General features: G+C 35.4%; 3 protein-coding genes across 7 annotated transcripts; 2 read left to right on the plus strand and 1 right to left on the minus strand.

Annotated features, from left to right (window-relative positions):
• Nucleotides 1-212: 212 nt before the first annotated feature.
• LOC117910871 (polyprenol reductase 2) lies at nt 213-4,001 on the minus strand. Its single transcript, XM_034825052.1, has 6 exons — nt 3,676-4,001; nt 2,083-2,432; nt 1,094-1,328; nt 807-905; nt 633-704; nt 213-541 (listed from the first exon to the last, which is right to left on the minus strand). The coding sequence occupies exons 1-6, from the start codon at nt 3,829-3,831 to the stop codon at nt 437-439; spliced, it is 1,017 nt and encodes a 338-aa protein (XP_034680943.1). The 5' UTR covers nt 3,832-4,001; the 3' UTR covers nt 213-436.
• Nucleotides 4,002-6,383: 2,382 nt separating this feature from the next.
• On the plus strand, nt 6,384-11,570 carry LOC117911676 (protein BASIC PENTACYSTEINE4). 2 transcript variants are annotated; one of them, XM_034826079.1, is made up of 4 exons: nt 6,384-6,479; nt 8,341-8,405; nt 10,114-10,192; nt 10,354-11,570. In XM_034826079.1, the coding sequence occupies exons 3-4, from the start codon at nt 10,124-10,126 to the stop codon at nt 11,206-11,208; spliced, it is 924 nt and encodes a 307-aa protein (XP_034681970.1). In that variant the 5' UTR covers nt 6,384-6,479; nt 8,341-8,405; nt 10,114-10,123; the 3' UTR covers nt 11,209-11,570. The 2 variants fall into 2 exon arrangements, with proteins under 2 accessions (XP_034681970.1, XP_034681971.1); XM_034826080.1 differs by lacking the exon at nt 10,114-10,192.
• A 5,186-nt stretch (nt 11,571-16,756) lies between these two features.
• Nucleotides 16,757-20,522, plus strand: LOC117911178 (serine/threonine-protein kinase pakB). Of its 4 annotated transcripts, none has more exons than XM_034825421.1 (5): nt 16,757-17,024; nt 17,264-18,583; nt 18,718-18,850; nt 18,938-19,022; nt 19,840-20,522. In XM_034825421.1, exons 2-5 carry the CDS (start codon nt 17,280-17,282, stop codon nt 20,085-20,087), a joined length of 1,770 nt encoding a protein of 589 aa, XP_034681312.1. In that variant the 5' UTR covers nt 16,757-17,024; nt 17,264-17,279; the 3' UTR covers nt 20,088-20,522. The 4 variants fall into 4 exon arrangements, with proteins under 4 accessions (XP_034681312.1, XP_034681313.1, XP_034681314.1 ...); XM_034825422.1 differs by having other exon boundaries at nt 17,308-18,583; XM_034825423.1 differs by having other exon boundaries at nt 17,319-18,583.
• Nucleotides 20,523-20,757: the final 235 nt, after the last annotated feature.

Consider the following 20,757-nt stretch of genomic DNA (forward strand, 5'->3'; position numbering starts at 1 on the left):
TGGATATTTGAAGATCAATCATTATGGATAAAAATCCATGATTGAAAATGCTTCTTAAACATTCCATTGTTAAAAATTTGAAGGTATGGTGTTACCTTAAAAAGAGATCATTGAATTTTTCCTCAATGAAAAACCCTCTAAGCCTATCCACGAATATCAACAAAATCAATTCTCCATGTTCATGACAAGCTTGAATCGCCGGCTAAGACCCGTAAAAAGATGAAGAGACAGCAACTTTGCCATTTGGAAACTCAAATATGAAAACAAATATTTATACCTTTTGAGTGTGCTTTTAGAAGAAAACAAAGACAAAAACTATTTTCTCCTAAAACCCTCACAGTTTCCAGATTCAATAGACAAAGTTTCTTTCACTCAAACCACCTAATAATAGTGATGCCCCATTATGCAAACATGTTAAAAGGTCTGCACCATAGCATTAGTAAACAAATGGAATAATGGCGAACCGGTTGCTGGGGTAATTGTCAAATTTATGGAGATACCACCTCTGTGTTTCTGCTGCTGCAAATATGAGATTTGATGCCTGCCACCACCAAATAAAAAGCTTAAGGTTTTGGAGGATTGAAATGCAGACAATGGCAAAGAAGTTTTCACATTCAGAGAAGTAAGAATACCACAAATCCAAAAAGTAACCAGATTGTCAAGTCTGAACCCCCGCTAGCCACCACAAGGCCACCGTATATAACCTTCATTACAAGAAAGAAAACCAATTAATACGATGATAACAGTAGTTGTCAGGAGAAGAAACTTCTACAATTCAAAGAAACAGAGGGAGGGAAGGGAGTTACAATCTCAGCCAGGTAGTGCGGAGAAGAAACTATTTCAAACCAATCCCCATGAGGGATTCTGTATTCACCTTCTTGCTCCTTATGCTCTTGCAACAAGCCCTGATAAACAGTTGAAAACCCCAGATGAAAACAAAATGGATGATGAAAACCAATACTGTTCCATGCCATGTCCAAGCATGATTTTTAAAGGGCTCATCAAGAATGTTTTGTGGGGATAGAATCATAGAAATAATAACAGAATCACCAAAATAAAATGAAAAAAGTACAAGTAAAGAACATAGACTCACGAGAATTGCATGACAACGATGCTGATGAATCCAACCCCAAATGAATATAGCTGCACCAAGCCAGGAGGGCCATCCAAGCTTCATGAGAGAACTCATGTATCCCCACCAATCAAATTCAATGGCAGGCATCTGATTCTTGCCTTTAACGATGAATTCCTTCAATTCATTTGCAGCAAATTTAAATACCTCTGGTGCACAAACGCAGCAGAGTGACAGTGGTGCTGCCGTGTAGAAACTAGTCTCAGAAAAATAATATAAATCAGTAAGATGACACAGCATTTAAGTACACAAAGAACAGAATGCGAAAAAGTAAAGAAAAAATGAGGGGGGGGAATTGACCACCTCCTTACTGGAAGTTCAATCCAAAAATAAAATCAAACAAAGAAGAATTTTCAAAAAAAAAAAAACAAAAACAAAAAAACAAAAAACAAAAGAAGTTACAAAAATACTGTTTCATTTGAACCTCAATTTAGTGAAAGGTCTATGATTTTGCAATAACTTCAAGCAGTCAAGCATCCCAAAAGATATTAGAGAGTGTCTTAAATATAGCTGATAAAAAGAAGGGTGCCTTTTCTTGACAGACATTTGATATTAAAAGGCACCTAGCAAAAAGAACAGGAGCAACCAGGACATACCAGATGTAAACATGGAGCACAGGAAACCAAAAACAACAATGGCAAAAATGAAGTTAAATTGGAACCTCTGAAGAGAAAAAAACATTGTAGTTACATCCAGTATCACAGCAGTCCCAAAGTAACACATCTATGATTTGATACAATCAACAAGGCAGATTGGCAACTAGTAACTCACTATATCAGGTAAAGGGATGAAACAGAGGAAGCATCATGATTCAAGAGTACATGTTTAAGCTAACTTTTCCAACCACTCATCACTAATATGGATCCAAATAAATGACAAAATCAATATCATGAGCAGCAGAAAAATAGAGTAGCAGGAAAACTAGACTGTAAAATCTTTGTGACACTTACAACAGGCCAGTCAGATAACCAAAAACATGCATCCGAGCTGAGCTGCTATAATTAAAAACATATATTGTCTCATAAAGGCGTCTCACTACTTGGACTTCCATCAACAAAAGCAGGAACACGGATCGCCAAACAAGGTATCTATGCTCAAGTGGAGTTGAACGAGATTTATGCAAGGAAAAGATACGTGAACCTCCAGTCAACTGGCTCGCAACGGTGGAATAAAGCAATGGTTCAGAGACCAATGGTGCCATTCTGTATGCATATAGCAAAGTTGCAAGAACCAACAACGTTGTCCACACCACTGCCACCACATAGAAATGGCAGAAGAATCTTTGTGGAACGGTGAATTTCTACAATTCAAGAGAACACAATATTAGAGAAGTTTGATACAGTCATGGAATAGACATGAACCCCACTAGAAAAGAACCAACTGCAACCACCACCACCACCACCACCAAAACAGAGGCAAATTGCATATAAAAATTTAGGAGGAGGAGCTTAATATTGTGGAACAAGCACATAAATGTTTGATAATGGACCAAACTGTCACAATCTCTGTTAAGGTGCACTCAATGGACGCTACTTTGCTTAAACCGAGTTTTGCCTCAAAGCATGAAGCTGACTTCCATGCCAATCTACAATTTAATCAAAATGCATATAAACCTATTGCATCAAATCAGAGTTGGTGTGAAATTGTGATATCCCAAGTCAGATAAGGGAAGAAGTTGTTGATACTATATGTATATGTTTCTATTAACCATGTAGATGTGTTTTAAAATCATAAGAGTCCACTAACACTAAAGCAAAAAATATCTATACTGGTGAAAGTCGTTCCAAACAGTATCAAATCCCTGATCCCAATGTGGGACTTTGTCTATCTGGTCCCACAAGGAATGAGGATGTGCATGGTGTGATTGTAAGTGTTTTAAAGCCATGAAAGTCCATTAGGGCAAAAGTTGACAATATCTCCTCAAGAGGGAGCGGAATGCATACAAGCTATGTGAACTGTAAGGGAACTCAAAATCCACAAATTTCAAGCTCACTGGCTCTTGTATGTTTATCACATCCAATTTAACTATCATGGCACACAATACGATATGCCCTTTATGGCTTTCAATCAACATTTAACACCATTCCCTAGGGTTTGAGCAATCATTAAATTTGCAACGATTATTAGTAGTAAATCTTCATGGCAAAAGACTACTCTCATATTTCCCCTTCCATGCTAACAACACCATCTGGTGATCATAAAAGAGACTTGGACGAAATCATAAATAGCCTCCGTTTAGGTAATTGCTGAGAGGGGAAAACAAAGAAACAAATTCAAAATAGCAGCAAAATCTAGGATTCCATATGCTGGTAATGGAGTATAGACACATCAACCATCACAAATTCAACAACGCCCCGTTTGATTGCCTAGAAAAACGTAGAAAAAACGAAAGGAAGATTCGAAACCCACACATAAAATAAAATAAAATAAAAATATCTTCTTCATTTGCTATAAACCAAAATGACAATAAAAGAAAACACACAATTCAAACTCGTCCCGTTTTATTCCCGTTTCCCATCAGCCAAACAGAAAGTAAAACTCACATATGACGAGGATGGCATGGTTTTCCCTCTCCTAGCAAACCCCAACACAAGCCCATGAAAGGAATGGAGACGAGAAGAGGGAATGGAGGCTATGAGTATGGGCAATGTTCCAGCAATCCAGGCGGCTCTGAGCAAAGCAACAAGGTGTAGCTCCATTGAAGCGAAACAGAGGGAATTGAGAAACCCCAGATTGGAGGACGGAGCAGTGTTGAAGATAAGCCATTAAAAACAAGGGAGAGTTAAGTGTATGCAGGAGGGTGCGTGCGGGTGTCAGGCAGTAGAGATCCCAGACGTGAGTGTGAAGAAGAGTTTTTGAGGAATCAAACGCAAGTTTCTTGTTTAGGAATCTCTTCTGTGCTTTCAAATATTTTTTTAAAATAATTTTATTTATGATGTTTTATAATTAACAAAATCATTAGAAATAATTTTTATTTTTAATAATTCTTCATATTTTTACTTAAAACAATTCTTAGAAAATAACTAAAGCAATTAAAATGTATTCTCAAAAAATCCTAGTTAGTGGCTCCCAATGAAAACATAAATCAAGTCAAGGAGAGAAGAAGTTTCTATTTAAGGGTGAATGTAATGACTTAAAAGAATTTTTATTTGTCTCCAGTTGTGATATCGTGATGTTTTTGTGATGAGATATTACACCATCTTCTACCTTCAAATCTAAATTATGGTTTGTCGATGTGTAATAATATCACTCTAAAGTCGATGGATCATTCAAATGACAATAATCTAATATCTTATCCAAATAAAAGGTTTAATCTAATATCATTAGACACCAATTGATTTTCAGATAAAATAGTCAAAAGCTAATTAAATTTTTCTGTATAGAGTCTAGGTTAAATCTGGTATGATCACTCAGGACAAAATATAACTCATAAAACTTGATTATGCTTTGTACATCTTAGTAATGGTTAGTCCACTTCTATTATGTGAATAAAAGTTTGCCTAATTATATGTTTATTTAGTTCAAAATGTTTCCATGGACCCCACATTTTGCACGATGCGTTTCCACTCGATGGTGTGAACTTGTTTTTTTTTTTTGTGAAAAATATGATTTTTAAAAAAGACTTGGATTTATCACTTATTTTTATTTTATTTTTAAACTAAAAAAAAAAAAAAAAACTCTAAGTGTAACTCCAAGTATTTTCTAAATGGGTATAGAATAGGTATGATATTGAAGAGAGGTTAAAGATGGTGGTGAGCTTGTCATGGAGTGACAAGCTGAAGGTGGTGTGGTGTTCGGTTCAGTGGGTTTGGAGAATGATTGGTAGGCATCTCACAAAAAAAAAAAAAAAAACCAAAATAGAGCGAAGAAACATAGTATAATATCATATTCTATAGAAACAGTAATCAAACATAAAATATACACAAGTGATCTCAAATTCCATAGAAACAAACATGGTTTCTAATGTCAATTCTTAATCATCAAAATGAATCTCAAATTTCAACAAGAGATGGAATAAAATAGTGCGAAAATGGAAGAAAATAAAGTATACAACAACTACACCTGGTGGGATTTGCTTAAGCGCTAATGCTCGATTTTCAGTGTTTCACTGCCTTCTCCTCTACTTCTCCTCGCCCCATACTTCTTTTTTCCTCCAAGCTCTCACCCTAAAACCTCTATCCCACCCCTCTGCTTAGTCTAACTCTCCATTTTTTTCCTCCCAAACATCCCCTGTTTCTTCATTCTCCCCTAAGCTTCTACTAGCTCCACTGCTCCTGGTTCAACAAATATGTCACCATCCTCAACCACCACCATGACAAGGTGGTAATGTCTCTTTTTCCACATGTCCCATGCAGCCTTTAACTTTAGGAAGCCGTCCCCCACTCTTGGAAATCAAATGCTCTCCCGAGTGGCCAACAAGTGTGTCAAAAACTTTGGTCCAAAGAGGGGTCTAGTTTCATAACATTTTTTTTTTTATATTTTAAATCATTATTCACAATATTAAAAAATAAAAATGAAATTTTATTTGAAACTCCAATACTTGTACCTTATTTTTCATACGCGCACAGTACATTTATTTACAATTCAACATGTTTCAATTTTCATAATATTTTTCATATGTTAAATATTTACTCAAAATATTTAAAGAAAAAAAAATTGATGCAAATGTTTCAAATTTATTATAAAAAATAATTTATTTTACAAAATAATTTCTCAAAATTTGTGTGAAACTAGCTCCTATTTGAGAAGTGTTTTAAAAAACAATTATAAAAAATATTTTTTAAGAATCATTTTTAGAAATTGTTATTCTATGTTTTTTAGAACAAAATTTGTTTTATGATATTTTGTAAAATAAAATTATAAAAGCTTGTTTGGAAATATGTTATTAATCAATTTTCAATATTTTTATTTTTAAATAAATTTTATTTATATTATTTTATTTTTAATCATTCTTCATATTTATATAATTATTTTTTTAAATAACCCTAAACAATAAGTAAAAACTTAAAATATGTTTTCAAAAACACCATATTTTTAAGAATACAAGACTAGTTTTTGTTTTCTTGTTGTGAAACATATATTTTTTAAAAACCAAAAACTGTTTTTGAAATGAACTTCCAAAAATACCCTTTAAAAACCTTTCTTTTTATTTTTATTTGTTGAGAATTTTACCAAGCAAGCACATTTTTGTTTTTCCATATTAATGTGACACACCAATCATATATTAAAATAATAGTTCCATAGCAGCAAATAATTGGAGGAAAACCAAGGGAGCTACACCACTCTCTTTCTCTCTTGCAACTGTTCATCCCCAAATTCATCGCTTCGATTCTTCAATATCGCACATGTATGTTAATTTTCTTTTTCAATCTGCAATACTACAGCTTCTTTTCTCATTCAATCTCTCTTCCATGGCCATTGTGTGGATTTGTGTGTGTTTTTGTGTTCAAAACCCTAGCTTAACTGAATTTGGAGTTCTTACATTGATTCTATAATCGATTCATGAGTTTAGTAAGTTGTTTGACGGAGTTCAGCTTGGGATTCTGCAGTCAGTTTGTGTTTGTAGCCAGGTGTGTGTTCATTTTTTGCGGGATCGCAGTCCAGGGACTGCACTTGAGGTCTGTGTGGTTACTAGATGAAGGTAGATGAGGATTGAACGATTTACTTTTTCTCTGGTGCATTTCTCATTAAGCAAACAGGAAATTTGGGCAAATTTTGAGTTCTTTTAATGAATGTGTAAAAAAGGTTTTTTTTTTTTTTTTTTTTTGTGAAAAGCTACATTTTTGAGAGTTAGGGTTTCTGCTACATGATGGTCTACTAGCGTATTTGAAGGCAATGATAGGAAGGCAAGGTAGGATCTGTAGATAAGTTTTAGGGTGTGGAACTCCGATGTGGAAACTGATTCCTTTTGTGAACTTGGACAATGTGAAAATCTGATGTTTGAATTCGATTTTTGATGATGAGAGAAATGAGTTGTGTTAGAGTGATTTCTTTGTTGTTCTAAAGTTTATGCAAAATTATGATGATTTTGAACTTCTCATGAAATTCCATGGTATGGGGTGGCAAGGAATGTTGCCAATGCCAAACAGGAGAGCTGTGAATGTGACATAGGGTAAATTGTAAATCTCGGTGACACTGTTTTAATGGTGATTGGGGGGCATATGCACCCAGGTAAGATTAGGTGAATTTAATAAAGGACCATTTCAGGAGGGTGTGAATGTTTTGATTCAAGGGGGTTATGGGTTTGAGGAAGAGGATTAGGTGATGGTATCTAGAATTTGCAAGGGCATAATCATCTCTACAGTTAATAGTCTACTCATTTTGATTTGTAATGACAATTGTAAATTATCCCAAAACATGCTTTCATAAGATGGATCAATATAATATAATTTAAAATCAAACAAATACTAGTCGGTTACACTTCTTTCTTACTAGAAGTTCGATCAAAGGTCATATAGAGATTTTGGACTTAAAGTGAAGAGAGTTTAATCTTTCAACAAGCATTACGGGTACTAGTCTACTGGATATATGCATTAGGAACTGGATAATAGGGGAAATGGGCACCTAAGAGTCAAGCGGTGGAAACTTGAAAGGATAAAAATAAAATCATGGTTAAAGATAAAATGATTAAAAAGTGAATATTAAGATATAGAAGTTTGCATGGACATTTTTTATTTATTTATTGTTATTTTGGCATCTGACATGGTGAACCAAATGACTCTGGTTGTTTTATCACTTCAGTGGCTTTCCATTTCCCAAGTTCCTTATTATTATTATTATTATTATTATTATTCTTACTACTACTACTACTACTACTACTATTTTTTATGTTTTGTTTTTCTATTCTGCCAAAAGTTGTGGTCATTGTTATATATGTTGAATTGATGCTTATGTTTGATGAACTAATCACTGACAACAGAAATGTAGGTTATTTTTTTTCCTTATGGCTAAGTATCTTGCTTGGATGTACCTGAAAGGAAAGATGGAAATGCATGTATTCTTCTATATGGCAAGCTGACAATTGCAAAAAAGCTTGTTTGTGCAGTTTTTAGCTGTCTGCCCTTGCAAGAAGCCCAGCCATATATTGTCTTAACATGCTTCTAATATTTTTAGAGTTTCATTCTTTTATTTGTGTCAAGTGGCTTGATTTTATCTGGTACATTTATTTTCTAAGATAACCTGTGGGGCTGTTGTATGGTGAAATGCAGGTAGCTTCTAAGAGACCTGTCCGGATATCATATGAGAGCAGTTCCTGTGGTTCATTGTCATTCAGGTTAGCAAATTTCATCCTTTTTTATTTATATTTTATGTTTCATAGTCCATGTTGTGGACTTGTGTGAGAAGCTTCTCTCTTCCCAGTTTTGGCAACATTTTGCTCTTGGAATAATGTTTGAGGGTGTTAAAGGTTCTTTGGTTGTCAAGTTATGGAGTTTAGACATTTCATAACTGATTCTTGGATGCTATCAATTTATATTTTTCTGCATGGACAGCACATTCCTTTTCAACATACTACCTATCTGTGTTTCCAGTTCCAAATTGTTAGCCTAAGACTCAGAAAAACTGGAAATTAACATTTCCAAAGTAGAGTCCCATTGATTTTCCATTATAGGCAATGTGTTTTTGCTGTAGTCCAGAGTGACATGCTATAACATAACACATCAATTATCCTTGTATCTGACAATGTGGATTTTCTTTCATAATGTCTCATGTATACCATGTACGAAGCTGTTCTTATGGCTGTTTTAGGTATACAGAGCATTGGGCTTGCATTCATTTATGGCCAATATGATGCTTCACTTTGGAATCTTGGGTTTTTGGGCTGCAGATTCAGTTTTATGCTAACTTGTCTACTTATGGACTATTAGTTCTTAATACTATATATTTAAGTTCCCACCGGGCCAGTGGTTTATTTAACAGTGGAAGAAGGGTTTTTTAACAAGAGCATTTTAACAATAAGATTTTTTATGTCTAGAAGAATCAAACACTATCTTTCTCATAAGTAATCACTCTCAATATTCTGTTGTGCTAGAGAATGGGCCACGCTATCATCTAATCCCAGGATCCACTCACCCCACAAACTTTGGCTGGAAATTGCCTTCATCTGAAATTTTTTGTAGCTGTTTTAGTTACGTAACTGCATTAGCTTGGCAGTTGCTTATGCCTAAGGCGGTTGTCCTTTCTGAAATCCAATTTTTTCCTTAAGCACCTTGGGACCTGTTCACCCTCTTTACCTTCTTTTTGTTCAAGCAGCAGAAGCAGTTCTGATTTCTTGGGCAATCTTAATGCTAATTGCAATTTCTTAGGAGCCTGCTGTGTTTCTAAGTAAAGCAGTTGATAATGCAGTTCTTTTGTATTACGGCTAATTTTGTTTGTTTGGATGCTGCAAATTTCTGGTTGGTTGCAATTAAGATATTAGGAAAGAACAGAAATTTGAAATCTTTCAACCAATTGGATATTTGGGGTTGGGAGGGATACATCTTCGTTTCACATCCAAGAGGCCATGCCTCTTTATTGGGATAATTGTTGCTTGTCAAGTTTTTGCTTCACTGTGACAAAATGGCACTTGAAGCGTGTTTTTCTTCCCTGACTGATTTGTGGGATGGTTTTTATTTATTTATCTGTTTATTTTGGGCACGGGGAAGGGGTGTTGTGGGTTTGGTTGCATTTGCTCAATCATTGTTGTTGTCATTATTGCTGCTTGCTATCTTGATTTCTACTACTCCAAATGAGGTTATTTTTAGGATGCATTACTATGTATGTTGTTTCATGCTAACTCCATATTTTTCACTGTCTTCTAAAATTTAACTTCTACCCCAAAATCAAAATCCTTTCCTCCATTGTTTACCATTTGTTATTTATATTTATTTATTTATCTATTTCTTTTTTGGAATTGAGGAAGGATCCTCCAGGTGGAAAATTAGTTGATACTGGATGTTGATCTTTGTTGGCAACTTGAAATTATCTGGCTTTACTTGTAACAGTTAGTGGAAGATGGATGATGGTGGGCAGCGGGAAAATGGGAGACATAAACTGGATTATTATAAAGGACCACAGAATCCGGTAGGAAAAAGCCACTAGTCTCCACCCAAAAAAACCAAGTAAAAAGGGGGAAGAAAAAATTTTTGATTGTCATCTTTGTTTTATGCATGAATTTCAGCTCCATCTGAATAGTATACAAATGAACTTGAACTTGTTAGCTGCCATTCCCCTTTTTATTGCAGTGGAATATGATGCCCCAGCATCATTTGAAGGAACAAAATGCCTTGGCAATGAATAAGAAGGTTGTGAACATTCTTGCTGAGAGGGATAATGCTATTCGAGAGCGGAATATAGCCCTATCTGAAAAGAAGGCAGCCTTGGAAGAGCGGGATGAGGCACTAATGCAACGAGATGCTGCAATCTCTGAGCGTGATAATGCCCTTCTGGAACGTGACAATGCTATTGCTGCCCTTCGATATCGAGAAAGTGTCATCTCAATTCAACGTGGAACAAAACGCATGGATCACCCCCCAAATCATGCAGCTAATGGAGCTGAAGGTTCTTACAACACCAGGGAAGTACACATAACTGATGCCTTTCCCATATCAACCATTGCTGCTGATTCTGTCAAGTCGCGCAAGCGAACAAAGGAGAACAAGGCGGTTTCTTCCAAGGGTCTAAAGCCACCAAGGAAGGGAAAGAAAGTGAATGAGGATTTGAACAGGCAGGTCACTTCTGATGGGTTGAAGATAAAGTCTGAGTGGGACAGTCAGGATCTGGGCTTGAATCTAGTCACTTTCGATGAATCCACCATGCCAGTGCCAGTCTGCTCATGTACTGGTGTCCCTCGACAGTGCTACAAATGGGGAAATGGAGGATGGCAATCATCTTGTTGCACAACCACCCTGTCGTCATACCCACTACCACAAATGCCCAACAAGCGCCATGCACGAATGGGTGGCAGGAAGATGAGTGGAAGTGTCTTTACAAGATTGCTCAGCCGACTGGCAGCAGAAGGTCATGATCTCTCAATGCCTCTGGATCTCAAGGACTACTGGGCCAAGCATGGGACAAATCGCTACATCATCATCAAGTAGCCTGCCATCAACCGTCAAGGAATGGAGTATGTTTTGCCCTTTTAGGCCTCTCTCTGTGGTCTAAAAATCTACGGTATTTTCTTTAATGACAGCAAAGATGGAGCTTCACAGGCAGCACAAGGTTAGTTTACTTTCAACTTTGGTTGCATATCTGTATGTTATTTGACTCAAAACACCGTATCCCAACAGTACAGGGGGAATTTTTTGTAAAATGGCAACCCCAAATAGTTGGGATATAAGGTCGTTTGTTGTTGTATGGGAGTTTATACTCTGGCAGCAGACTGACTGGCTGGCTGGACCAAAGTAGATCACCTTTGTTTTGCTGCATTACCAGTATTTCAAACTCAACACCTTTCTTTTTCTCGATGGCACAAGTAGATAGGCTTTCGAGGTGAGCTCAGGAGAATCATATCACCTGTTGAAACTTTTTTTTCTTTAGAGGGGGGACATAGCACGGGACGCTTGAACACTTTTAACCTTACCTTGGCATTTGAGGAATATTTCGGGAGACAAAAGGGATAGTGGGATAGGTGAAGAGTAGGGACCCAACTTGAACAGATTGATCTAACCCAACCCAATTTTTGGCCGGATCTGAGCAATTATTTTTAATGCTCTGCCAAGGCTTGGATATATGGAGTCAAAACTTGATCCCATTTAATATTTTTATAATATTTATAATTTGTATCATCCTCTATGATAATATTTGTTCTATTTATTTATTTTTTAGATTTGTAAGAAAAAAAATTAAATTGTAATCATATCATATATTTTTTTCATTTTTTTTATTAAGCTATATAAATTTATTTGTACTTTATTGTTGTTATTATCCTAAAATTTGTCTTATTTATTATTTAAATTTGGTATGAGTATATAGTAAATAAATTTGTAATAAATATTATGAGTGGATTTTTTGAATCATATAAATTTGAGTTTACAAAAATGGGATTGGGTTGGACTTGAGTTGACTATCCAGTTTGGAGAGGTTGAAATGGTCTTTTAAAATGCATTTATATGATTAAAAGGAATCTACACATTTATAGTGTTAAATATCTTTTCCTATATCACAACTACTAATTGAAAATAGAATCTATCAATATAGCCTTTCAAATTTCATTTCTTCAATCCTTTTTCCTTCATTTGAAGCTTTCCTTTCTTCTCTTCCGTCACTGCATCTTCTCTTGATTTTGCCTTTTATCTTCGTTCACCCTGATGCCAAAATCAATGTAGTTTTTTCCAATACCAGTGCCTTCTTCCACTTGCCCAACCCCAGCATCTTCAAGCTCTTCATCATCAGCAGCACAGCACAGCACCTCACCATGATCATTCTCCTCCCCCAAACACCATCCAGGTTATCACTGGATGATCTACTTAGCTCCATTGATGATCGCCTTCCCCACCAAGCCTGTTTCCATTGCCTCATATATTTATGGCTGCCCTCACCCCATCTGCGACCACAGGTTGTGGATGTTGATCAGCTAGATAAAGCCCAGGCAGTGCAGAAACTAAGTACAGACCATAACTGGAGACCCCTCTCTTCTGCAAGGTGAGGTATGACCGAATAATCCGGCTTTGGAAAGGTCAGCTCCTTTGCCATCGTCTGATCCTCTCACCAATTACACCAACCTTAAGCTTACATTTAGCTTTCAATGATGCCTAGTTGACGACAGAAATCTTCAGTTCCTTACTTATGCTGGCACTACCAGTCATTTGTAAGTAGCTTAACATCCTGGTTAATCATTTTCATGGAGAAGTTCCCTGGGCTTATCTCTGAAATTTGAGCTGTAGTTTTCAAAGGCGGTATATATATATATATATATGGAGATTGAAGTTGGGGTTGTTAGTAGTAGGTTGGTGTATTAAAAGAGTTGTACAACAACTCCATTGCAGGGGCTTTGAAGACAGGGCAAACCCAAATCAGTTATGTCACCAGAAAGACAAAACCAGTTGGTGGGTGTCTTCAATACTGGCTAGGAAATTCTATACACACCGCAATGCTGGTTTTTATTATCCTTGGCTCCATTTCTGAAACCAAATCGGCTACAATAAAAGCTAAAAGGTTAGTTGGGGACATGTGTTCGATATAAAATTTAATAATAATAAAATAATAATAATAATATAAAAAAAAAAATTTAAAACAAAGAAGCAAAAAAATGGGGAAAAAAAGGTGATTAAAAATAAAATGGAAAACATTTTCTCTATCTTTTAAATTTGTAAAAGGTGGCTTTTGACTTAATGAACACTCCAAAAGCGATTGCAGCACACGCTTTCTTGACGTCTTCACTAACCGCCATTTTTTCTCCTTAAACGATGTCGTTCCTACATAAACGACGTCGTCTCCCTTCAGTAGGGCTCCTCCTTTTCAATCCCATCATGCCTCCGCCTAATTAAGTGGGGCCTATCTCCGCTTTTTTTTTTTTTTTTTTTTAATTTTTGGATAAGATCGCTTTTCTTCATCGATTTACTTACCTTTGCCACGTGGCCAATATTTAATACCACTTTCCTTTCAACACGTGTCCATGCCCCTCGTGCCCTTCCATGCAAAGTCAACTTAACTACGTCATCGACGGGTTGTGGAAGGCCACGTGTACGGCTCAGCGCCTTTTTCGGGGGGTGGTGATCACGAGACGTGATTTCAGGGGAGACCTAGCATAGGAGTTAGGCTTCATCTGGGACTGTTTGGATAACTGTTTATCGTACGCCCATCACGGATAAAGTTGTCTTTAAAATAAAATTTAGGTAGTTTTTTATTCAAGTGTTATATAAAATTTTATTATTTAGTTTTTTAATTAAAATATTAATTTAGTCAATGGAGAAATGTGTTGGTTTATTATTATAAAATTTGAATCTACGGATTACATAGAAAGAAGCAAAAATATATGAATAAATAAATAAATAAAACATAAGCCCAATACTCATGGTTATAACTTCTAAGTGGCTCTTAATATAACAACAAAAAAATGAAAAAATAATAATAAATTAAAAATATTATAGATATTATATGAAATTTCTGAAAAATTTATATTGACAATAATTGTTTTAATTTACTTTCCTAACCATTTTCTTAGCTTTAATTAAAGAAAATCACATTTTAATCAAATATTTCATTTGAAACTAGACATGTAAAATAAGTTTTTTTTTTTTTTTTTAAAAAGAAGACGATGGAATTCCATTGGAGCAATAGAATTATTGTAAAAATTTCCTCCAATATTTAGTAGTTTCCACATATATTTCTCATCTGGGTATGTTTGACAAGTTTTTCAGATCGATTTTTTATTCTTTAAAATAAAAAATTAAAAAAACATGTTTCATAATTAAAAATTATTTTACTTTATTTTTATCAAATATCTTTTAAATATTTTTTACTATTTTCATTTGTTTTATATCTTTAATTATTTAATATATATATAATAAAAAATTGAATTTACCACCATGGTCACATTATTTTTAAAGATTTTTTTATTTTAATTTTAATATTTTTGGAACCTCAAATTATTATGGATAATGATAAAGGAGCTGGCAAAGTAGCATGTGCCTAACCACCCAACATTTCCCAATATAATGGTACCAAATGAGTTGGTTAATTTTCCACTCTGATTTTTTCCAGATATTTCTGTATTTTTGTCTCAATTCATTGCTATTTTTTGGGTAGGGGTTTGGTTGTCTTACTTCATTACATCCCTTGTGCCCAAAAATTAATTGGGGGTTTATATTTGATTAGACAATATTATTAAAAATATTTTATTTTAAAAAGATTTGATACCAAAATTAAGAAAATATTATTTTTATAATGATTTTTTAAACTTATACAATACATTATTACTTTTGCTATGTTTTCATTTCAAGTAAAAATATGATATCTAGTAATATTTTTTTGTTATCATATTGAATTTTACGCTTATAACCTAATCTTATTTTGATATCGATATTTTTACTATAGGTTCTAATATCTTATATGGTCATTTCAATGTATCATATCTTAATATCATTTATTTGTATCTTAATTTAATATACACCTCAAAATTGGACCATAAAAATTACGGTATTTTCTATTATTGTATATTAGTTTAACTTAATTATAACTACTTTTGATACACGACTAAAAAATTATATTTCCATTTAAGGAAAAAATATGATACCAAGTGAACATTTGTACCCTAATCCCATTTTGGTATCGATTTTTTGGAACATGAATTTTTATTTTTTATTTTTTTTGGGATATAAAATAAAATTCTATTTGGTATGTCTAGGCCAATCTCCTAGGGCAAAACCATATTCTCCAATGTGGAGTGTGGGACAAGTTAGGGTTTCATTGGTTCACTTTTTGTATTAATAATTAAAAAAAAAAAAGAAAAGAAAAGATGGGAATGTGAAAAATGATAAATCACTAAAATCTTGAAATCTCAGCCATCTATAAATTCTCTAAATCATAATTGTAGTTTTATATCTTCAAAGATTTCTTAACTTATATATTGTCACTAAATCAATATAAATATCTAATTTTAATTTCTCCATATGTCTTTATCAAAGAGGAATTTTCTTACTCAATTTTCTACATTAAAAGGATTTAAAGTAAAACTAATATTAAAAGTAAATTACTAAAATGGAATTGAAGTCAACACCCCCATCCCAAAAAATCTAATATTTTGATTATATAATTTAATAATAAATTTTAAAAATAATTACTTAACAAAAATAAGACAGTTTTTATTAGTAATAAATTCTCAAATTTAGAAGAAACCCCATATTTATTTTTTAGAGAAAAAATTCATTAATATTCTCCATATCTATTCCATATCATTGGTTGTTTAATGGAACCCCAAATTTCATATTAATCATATTTCTAATTCCAAAATAATATCCTACTATTTTTTTATTTTAATTAATATTTTCCATGTGACATTTTATATAGAAAAATGCAAGAATTTGATGGAAAATCTATCCATTAAAATGGAAATTTATTAAAGGGTCAAAATTAGGGAAAATTAAAATAATAAATCTAAATTATTATATGTATGAAAAACAATAATCATACTTTAATTTTTTTAGGAATTCATTCATTTGATTTTATTTATTTAAGGAATTATGTGAAGAAATGCTATGATAATAATTAATAATGTGGAGTAGGGGTGCACAGGCCCATTACCATGGGGGTGCAACTAGGGGATTAGGGCCAATTAAAGGAGAAAATATAATTTAATTTCTGCCATATATAATTCAAGATTCACATGAAAACGAAACCAACCACCGCAATTTCCCACTCCAACGCGCCACTCGGAAAAGGGAAACCAGTTGGGTCGTGAGACACGCGCCTTTGAAAGTGAGTGGGTGCCGCCAAGGAAATGAAAATGTTTTAAAATTTTAAATTTTAATTTTTGAGCAATAATATATAGAAATTTATTGCAACATAATCTGCGGAGATAGAGGAGAAGATTGATTTGTCCAAACGCAAATGCGGTCGGAATGAAATTGAAATGCGGCCCAAATGCAAATTCCAAACCCAAATGAAATTCTTATTAAATTCACGCGTAGCAGTCATGAAATCCGTGTATTCGCCAGTCGTCTTCTTCTTCGTCTCTTTTTTAGAGAGAGAAACAGAGTGAGTGTTTTTTGTTTTTCTAGAGAGAGAAACTGAAAGAAAATCGCGTCCAAGGTGTGCACTTCTTCGGTATCTCCGTCGCCGACCGCAGCTACAATCCGCAACAGAAGAACCCATTTTTGGGAAACAGCTTCGGTGGCGCCGCCGCCGAATGCGGCGGAGATTCCCTCACTAACACTGTCCGGCCTGCAACTGGAGCTCCATTGTTGCGGTTCACGAGGTACTTGTACTTGTGCTCAGTTGTCTCTGCTTTTTTAATGATCGAGTGATTGTAGAGGGAAATGAAAGTTAGGGTTTATTGTGCATTTCTTTCTGGGGTGGTCGTTTGCGGTGTCTAGGGTTGTGGTTGATTGTGTTGATTACGTTTTGCTAGAAGTGAAGTTGAATTGGGGTATTCAGTGTGACGTTTGATGATTTTTAGGGGTTTTTTTTGTTTTTTTGATTATATTATATATATAGTGGGTTTTGAAGCAAAATGGGTGATACTGAAGAAGCTAATATAGATATGATTCAGAGACTTCAGTCTTCATTTGGGACTTCGTCTTCTTCGATTCAGAAACAACCCATGTCTATGAATCAACTTGATATACCTCAGTTGAATGCGTCATCTCAAATTCGTGCTCCAATGATGCGGCATTTTTCTCCGAATTTTAGTGGTGATAGTAGCAAGAGGCACGGTTTTCCGCCGTCTCATCCACACCAGATCCCACCCATTTCGCCGTATTCCCAGATCCCGGTGCCCCGGCCGGCGAATCAGCAGCTGGTTTCCCAGAATTTCAGCCCGGGACCGTCTCATTCACGATCTTTATCACAGCCGTCATTCTTCTCGCTGGACTCCTTGCCCCCCTTGAGTCCATCCCCCTATCGGGACTCATCATCGACTTCAATTTCTGATGCGGTTTCTGCTGATATCTCAATGGAGGATCGGGATGCGAGCTCGCACTCTGTGCTCCCTCCATCACCATCACCATTTTCCAGGGGCAATTCTATGAGGGTCGGTGAGAATCTTCCTCCTCGGAAGGCACATAGGCGGTCCAATAGTGATATCCCCTTTGGGTTTTCTTCGATTATGCAATCCTCGCCGCCTCTTATTCCATTAAGGGGTTCAGGTGCTTTGGAGCGGTCCATGTCAGGTAGAGATAATAATATGGCGGCAGCAAAGCCAGTTCAATTGGTTAAAAGAGAATCCACTTGGGAGAGAGGTGGTGATAGCAATGCAGAGGGGATGGGTGAGAGGAAAACAGAAGGTGAAGTTGTTGACGATTTGCTCTCGGCATATATGAATTTGGACAACATTGATGCGTTAAACTCTTCCGGTACTGAGGAGAAAAATGGTACTGAGAATCGCGAGGATTTGGACAGCAGAGCTAGTGGGACAAAGACGAATGGGGGTGATAGCAGTGACAATGAAGCAGAAAGCAGTGTGAATGAGAGTGGCAACAGTATGCAGAAACTGGGAACTAGTTCTTCAGCTGAGAAGAGGGAAGGAGTCAAAAGAAGTGCAGGTGGTGATATTGCTCCAACCACCCGACATTATAGAAGTGTTTCTATGGATAGTTTTATGGGGAAGATGGACTTCGGTGATGAGTCGCCAAAATTGCTGCCATCGCCAGGAACCCGTCCTGGACAACTATCACCAAGTAATTCAATGGATGGGAATTCAGCCACCTTTAGCTTGGAATTTGGCAATGGAGAATTTAGTGGGGCTGAGCTGAAAAAGATTATGGCAAATGAGAAACTTGCTGAGATTGCATTAACTGATCCCAAGCGTGCCAAAAGGTAGCACATTCTTTTTCTTTTTTTTTTCAATAATATTGCATTCTTTAATCTGTCACTGCATCTTAGTTAACCGATCTGATCATTAAGAGGCATTTCATATGTATGTTCCTACTCATTTGATTGGTTGATCTTAGGATTTTGGCCAATCGTCAATCAGCTGCTCGCTCTAAAGAACGGAAGATGCGTTATATATCAGAATTGGAGCACAAGGTCCAGACATTACAGACAGAAGCTACTACATTGTCTGCCCAGCTAACTTTGTTACAGGTTGAGATTTTGATTGTTGAAACTTTTTTCTTTCTTCATTTTGTTTCTTCTAATGCCTAAAGTTTTGTTTCTTATATTTGCATCCAGAGAGATTCTGCTGGACTCACAAGCCAGAACAATGAGTTGAAGTTCCGCCTTCAAGCCATGGAACAACAGGCACAACTTCGAGATGGTATGAATTTTCTTTGTTCTATTTCTCACATTGCATTTACAGCATCCAAAGATGCTAGACTTTGATTTTGTGTGCAAAAAGTGGGCATCGATAATTTCTTGTGTGCATTTTTTACATGAGCATGTTTTCTAAACTTGTGAATTTTGGAATTTCTGTGGTGTAATTTTCAGCCTTATATATTTGTGTTAAACTAATGATGATAATTAAAACGGCACCATATATGGTGTAGATACGTGTATTTATGTGAAATTTATATTTTTGTGACATCACTGATTCTTTCATTTTTAGTTGATCTGCTTAAGCACATGGGCATAACAGTAGGGTAGCTAAAAATGGCATTCTTTTAAACAAATTTTCAATTGAAGAAGGTGCATGAACTTGTTTTCTCGATATCTCTTTTGTTTCCTAGATTGGCATTAGTTTTCTTTAGTTGAATTTCTGCCTTCTTAGATGTTTTCACTTCAAATTTTATGGGAAGCAGATTGGTGGATTTGAGATAGATGGTCAGTTGGTCACCATGCTTAGCCATGTTACCTTTCCTTTTTTGCACATGGTTGTTGGATGTTTGAAAAAATTACTCACTAGTTCACATATGTGCATTTTATAAGCTGAAAACCAGACACATTTTGATAATTTGACTCTCAAAGTAGGTGATGAATTTGTTGACTTCCTTTCGAAGGGGATCTGCTTCATGAGAACTGCCCCTAACATTCAGATTTCTTTCATATACTTCCATGCTTCATTAGCAGCATGCTTGGACTACTTATCTGCTTAATTGAAATGAAAATGGATTGTTAATTTGGGTGAAATGTGACAGCTCTTAATGAAGCGTTAACTGCGGAGGTCCAGCGACTGAAATTAGCGACTGCAGAGTTGGGTGGGGAATCTCAGGCCTCTAAGTGCCTCGTCCCACAGCTTTCCGTCAACCCCCAAATGTTCCATCTCCACCACCAGCAGCCTACCCAACTCAACATTCACCAGTTGCAGCAACAACAGCAGCAACAACACAATCAGCAGCAGCAGCAGAATGGCAGCACAACCACAAAGCATGAATCAAACCAATAGGTTTCTAAAAAGATGGGAGGCTTGGAGTTCTAGGAATGCCCTCTCGAAGAATCATCACATCCTCATACGGATCTCAATATTCCATACTACCTTACTCTACTACCCTCGATGCCTTTATTCATTTTAGTCTGTGTCTGTTGGGTCCGGTCCGCACAAAAGTCTTGTTTTTTTCTTCTTTTCAAGTTGTGGTACTCTCTACAAGTTCAGACTTAAGTATGAAGTCATATACAGGTCTTTTATATTTAATTTTTATCATAATTATAGCTGTTATTTATCTCTGGTAGATAACCATATTGGGAATGTAAACATTATTTAGACATGTTTTGTTATATCATATGTTAAGACAGCAGAAGAGTTGAATCGAACTCTTCCCCCAGTTGTTTCATATTTGTTTATCTTTAGTAAAGGCTGTTGCAGACAAATTTAAGCTTGGAATTCCCATATACATGCAATTGCAGGCAGGTTACTCCACTCTATCAGGGGAGTGTATCTTGTTTGGTTCATTGGCAAGTGTGAGACTATGAGTTCAGTAGATATATCGGTTTATTAATTTCTTCTTTCAGAAAAATTATTAACCACACCTTGTACACTCTCAAACGAAACTTAGATATATCTCTCTTTACCTAACTTAAATCCTTGTTACACAAGTTTCCAAATAGAATTGAGTGTA

The sequence above is a fragment of the Vitis riparia genome, chromosome 3 (assembly GCF_004353265.1).
Source record: "Vitis riparia cultivar Riparia Gloire de Montpellier isolate 1030 chromosome 3, EGFV_Vit.rip_1.0, whole genome shotgun sequence".
NCBI lineage: Eukaryota > Viridiplantae > Streptophyta > Magnoliopsida > Vitales > Vitaceae > Vitis > Vitis riparia.

What these genes read in the sequence shown, in the direction of transcription:
- LOC117910871 (XM_034825052.1), bottom strand. Translation starts at nt 3,831, where the DNA reads ATGGAGCTACACCTTGTTGCTTTGCTCAGAGCCGCCTGGATTGCTGGA. An exon ending in CCATGCCATCCTCGTCATAT is followed by an intron (nt 2,433 to 3,675) that starts GTGAGTTTTACT and finishes CTTGAATTGTAG; the next exon opens with AAATTCACCGTTCCACAAAG. An exon ending in ATCGTTGTCATGCAATTCTC is followed by an intron (nt 906 to 1,093) that starts GTGAGTCTATGT and finishes ACTGTTTATCAG; the next exon opens with GGCTTGTTGCAAGAGCATAA.
- LOC117911676 (XM_034826079.1), top strand. Translation starts at nt 10,124, where the DNA reads ATGGATGATGGTGGGCAGCGGGAAAATGGGAGACATAAACTGGATTAT. An exon ending in ATAAAGGACCACAGAATCCG is followed by an intron (nt 10,193 to 10,353) that starts GTAGGAAAAAGC and finishes TTTTTATTGCAG; the next exon opens with TGGAATATGATGCCCCAGCA.
- LOC117911178 (XM_034825421.1), top strand. Translation starts at nt 17,280, where the DNA reads ATGGGTGATACTGAAGAAGCTAATATAGATATGATTCAGAGACTTCAG. An exon ending in GATCCCAAGCGTGCCAAAAG is followed by an intron (nt 18,584 to 18,717) that starts GTAGCACATTCT and finishes GGTTGATCTTAG; the next exon opens with GATTTTGGCCAATCGTCAAT. An exon ending in CCCAGCTAACTTTGTTACAG is followed by an intron (nt 18,851 to 18,937) that starts GTTGAGATTTTG and finishes ATTTGCATCCAG; the next exon opens with AGAGATTCTGCTGGACTCAC.